General features: G+C 55.4%; 1 protein-coding gene across 1 annotated transcript in view; it reads right to left on the reverse strand.

The window, feature by feature from the left end:
* The window catches only part of LOC102774484 (FYVE, RhoGEF and PH domain-containing protein 1-like), a gene marked incomplete at its 3' end in the record, with an annotated part of 16,406 nt that extends 14,380 nt beyond the window's left edge, over positions 1 to 2,026 (reverse strand). The window contains exon 1 of the mRNA XM_015565412.1: positions 1,855 to 2,026. Coding sequence (XP_015420898.1) covers positions 1,855 to 2,026 — 172 coding nt within the window. The remainder of the gene's footprint in view (positions 1 to 1,854) is intronic.
* Positions 2,027 to 4,243: the final 2,217 nt, after the last annotated feature.

Raw genomic sequence — 4,243 nt, forward strand, 5'->3', positions numbered from 1 at the left:
CTGTCCAGGATGGGTGTGTTTTTACAGGTGTAGCCGGACTGAGCATGGTGGTGCAGGCAAGGGAAGAAAAGTGAGCAAACGTGCAGATACTAGCGGTGGGGAGGTGAAGAGTGTGTTTGATGGTACAGTGAACAGAGAAGTTGGGTTTGCAAGAAGGTTCCAGAGCAGGAGAAAGGGTCAGGAAAGGTCAAAAGGCCCCAGCCACACACACACACACATCAACCAGCTAAAGTACTAGGGGGCATACAGAGATAGACAACAGCACACACACACACACACACACACACACACACATGATATACATACAGACACCCACATGCAGACACATCTAGAAACCCCCAGGGGCTTAGACAGAGCCAAGGTGACACACACCCAGGCACACAGCAACATACAACACATACAGACTCAAAGAGACACATGGATATACAGACACACACTGAAACATACACGGGGACAAACAGAAACAAGAACATTAAGATGCACAAAACACAGACCCACAGGGACCAAACAGCCAGACACATGTGCGCGCACATGCACACGCCACAACCACATGGGAATATAGGCCGCCCTTCCCTCTTCCAGTTCCTTGATTGCTGTGAGGGCCTGGCTACCTCCTCCCAATGTCCCTGGACCTAAGGCCAGAGCAGCATGGGGGTGGTTGCTCCACCCCCGGGAGGGGCTGGGGACTTCAGAGGACAGGAAGGGAAGGGAGTGGAGCTGCAGCTGGGAGCACTGGGGGCAGTAATTACCCAGTGCTGGGGCTGCCACGCTGGCTGGGATTTCCCTCCCAGTGAGGACAAAGCCACTAGGGGATGGCCCCTGTGACCCTAGCTGTGTGTGACCCCAGGGACCCCAAACCCACCCATTTCTCCCCTCCTTCCCCGGTCACCAGAGGCCTGGTCGGACTTGAGAGTTGGCTAGAGAGAGATTATGAAGGCAAGAGACTGGGACAAAGACAAGGAGGGAGAAGACAGGAAAACTAGAGAGCCAGAGAACCGGACAGCTAGAGAGGGAGACAGACATCACAGGGGCAACTCGGAGGGAGATGGGGGCCATCTGTTGAACGTGGCTACAGTGTGCATTTAATCCTTACAACACCTAGGTGGTGGGGATGATCACCCCATTTTCTAGATGAGAAAACTGAGGCGCAGAGAGTTGAGGTCCCATGAAGCTGGAAAGAAAGTGGCAGGACCGGACCTGGGGGGCTCTCCCCACTGCCTGACCCTGCCAGACCCACGGGGCGCACACAGAGACCTCTGAAGGGACTCTCCCCGAGACAGCGAGCTACGAGGTGTGCAGGCTGGAGGCCCTAAGAGATGCACACCGTCCCTGCCCCCTCCCGGCTGCCCGGGTGGGGGAGGGGCCGGGTCCACACCTGGAATGCATACTGCCAGTCCTGCCTTTCCCGCTTTCTCCAGACGCCTTCCGTCCATGACTTAACCCCTTCCGTGCACGGGCCACGATGGCTAGACGCTCCCAGCACCAGGCGGAACCTGCAGCTCCCTGTCTGGGCCTCTGCCACACACCTGTGCCCCTCACTGCCTGACTCTGGGGCCCCAATGGGCATAGCTGATGCCCACTGGGCACTGACACCTAAATGCCCATCTCCAGGCTCGGCAGGCTCTGCACCCCAAACCACAGCCCTGCTCCAGCCCCTGGATGGCTTGCCCCATCCTGCCTGCCCCATCCTGGGATGGCACCTCCATCCACCCAGCTCCCCAAGCCACAGGCTGGCTTTCTCCATGACTCCTCCCTCTCCCTCTACTCATACATCCAGCCCGACCCCAACCCTGGAGACCGGACTTCGCCTCACTCAACAATCCATACATATTCTTTCACTCCAGCCTAACTCACTTTTCCCTCCCATCCTTAGAGCCCTCTGCAAGGCACTCAGCACCACAGCCAGTTTGTGCAAACGGCCCTCTCCGGTTTCTGCAGCCCCCACGAAGGGCTCCCTTTGCTTGGACTCCAGGGTGAACTCCAAACTCCTGAGCTTGGGGACCAGTAAGGCCCAGTTCAGGAACATTCCCCACCCCCACCCTCCAGCCACAATGGCCTCTTGTCTGTTCCTCGAAAGTGCTCTCTTCCGCCTGGGGCTTTGGCACATGTCGCTCCCGTGGCCCAAGCGAGCAGCAGTTTCTGCCTCTCCTTACCTCTGGACCCCTACTTTCCCTTCAGGTCGCATACAAGTGTCCTGTGTCCGGGCCTGCCCCCTCCTACGTTCCTGCAGCATTTGCACTTGCCATTAGTCGTGGTGTCTGTCGTCCCTGCTAGAGAGGAGCTCCACCAGGCTAGGGATCCGCGCCTGCCTCAGTGCCCATCCATTACCTCTCCCAGGACCAAGCAAATAGTAGGTGCTCAATAAACGCTTGCTAAATGAAGACATGCCCTCCTTGCTCCCCTCTGTCACTCTTGCTTAACCACTCCCCAAGTGTGTGTGTGTATATATACACATACATACACACTGTTATACCAATCAGAGTCGATGACCGGGTGCAAGGCTTACAAATGGGGAAACTAAGGCCCCAAGGGGAGAAGGGAAGTCTGGGGGCGCGGCGAATCCATGGCAGAGCCAGGAGTGCTGAGGTTTTTTCAGGTTTTTTCGCTGCTGCCCTGCAGCCTTGTCTCCAGCCCTGTGTGTGTTTTGAGGCACCTTTTGGAGGTGTGATACCTCCTAGGTCCAAGGAACTGGGTATTGGAGACGGGAGCAACTCACGGCCCCAAGGGTATCTGCTCTCTCCAGATGCAGGAACTGAGCTCTGAGGGGCAGGCCAGTGGCAGATTGCGCCTCCTGCCCCCATTCCAGACAGGTCTTACTTAGCCCCACCCAGCCAGCGTCTGGCCAGCTCCACATCTGCCTAAGGCATTTAGCGGCCTGGCCCCCAGAAAAGCCCGGTTTGAGTCCCTCTGGGGAACTGTTAGCTGCCACTCCCCCTGGAGGCAGCAGGTAGCACCAGCTGGGCCCTGCCCCGGGGGACAGAGGCACCTGAAGGGGCGGAGGAATGGGGGCGCCAACCACCTGCAACTTGGACACTTCAATTCTCTTAGTCTTGTCACGGGAAGTCCTTCTCCCAGCTACCCAGAGGCTTTCCATTTTGTTGTGTGTGTTTGGAAGGCCCCCGGCTGTTGGTCTTTTCTCAAGACACTCCCCTGGAATCTCCAATTCTCCAAAAATCCCAGCAGAGCCCACCCCCTCCTGTGCTGAGTCCCCCCCTTCTGCTTACCAAAAGCAGCCTCCTTCTATGCCTCTCAGAAGACCCTCCACAGAGAGAACCCCTACAGAGCCACAGGAATTCAGGAGTACCCCCTCAGTTCTTGGCAGTAGCCACTACCCTGGGTGTCTGCGAAATGGTCTTTGCTTTATGCAAATATCCTTTAAAAACGGACCTCTAAAGGCATTGCTAAAGCAAAGTCTGGGCAGGTAGTGCATGATCTACCCAAGCAAGCATGACTGCCGCCTCGCTATCCATGTCTTCAAGGCTGGGACTGGCCCCCAAAACCATGAGCGGTTGTGTGGTTCGGGGTAAGCGCTGGTGGTGAGAATGCTCAAATATCTCTGGGCAATATCTCTCTTCTGAGCTTCCCAACCCGACTGGCCACCTCCAACTGGATGCCCGCCCCCTCCCCCGAGGCTTCTCAGACTCAACACATCTCAAACACAACTCAGGTCTTCCCCCCAAACCTGCACCTACTTCTAGATCAGTGGTTCTCAACCTTCCTAATGCCGCGACCCTTTAATACAGTTCTTCATGTTGTGGCGCCCCCCAATTTCATTGTTACAAATTGAACATAATGAAAGCATAGTGATTAATGAATAGTAATGTAACTATCTGATATGCAGGATGTATTTTCATTGCTACAAATTGAACATAATTAAAGCATAGTGATTAATCACAAAAACAGTATGTAATTATATATGTGTTTTCCGATGATCTTAGGCAGCCCCTGTGAAAGGGTCGTTCGACCCCCAAAGGGGTCGCGACCCACAGGTTGAGAACCGCTGTTCTAGATGGTTCCACCACCACCCACCAGAGGATTCTGACCTCTCCCTCTTCCTCAGCCTCTGTACCCAAGCCACCACCAGGGCCTGCCCAGGTTAGCACCAAAACATCTCTCAGATCTTACCCTCCTCGCCTGCCACTGCTCAAACCGAAGCTACCTGCTTTTCTCCCTGCTTCCACTCTTGCACCCTTACCATCCGCTCTGCACATACAGTTGTGGGAATCTCTCAAACACTCACATC

This window comes from Myotis davidii, unplaced genomic scaffold (genome assembly GCF_000327345.1).
Source record: "Myotis davidii unplaced genomic scaffold, ASM32734v1 scaffold1960, whole genome shotgun sequence".
In the NCBI taxonomy this organism is placed as follows: domain Eukaryota; kingdom Metazoa; phylum Chordata; class Mammalia; order Chiroptera; family Vespertilionidae; genus Myotis; species Myotis davidii.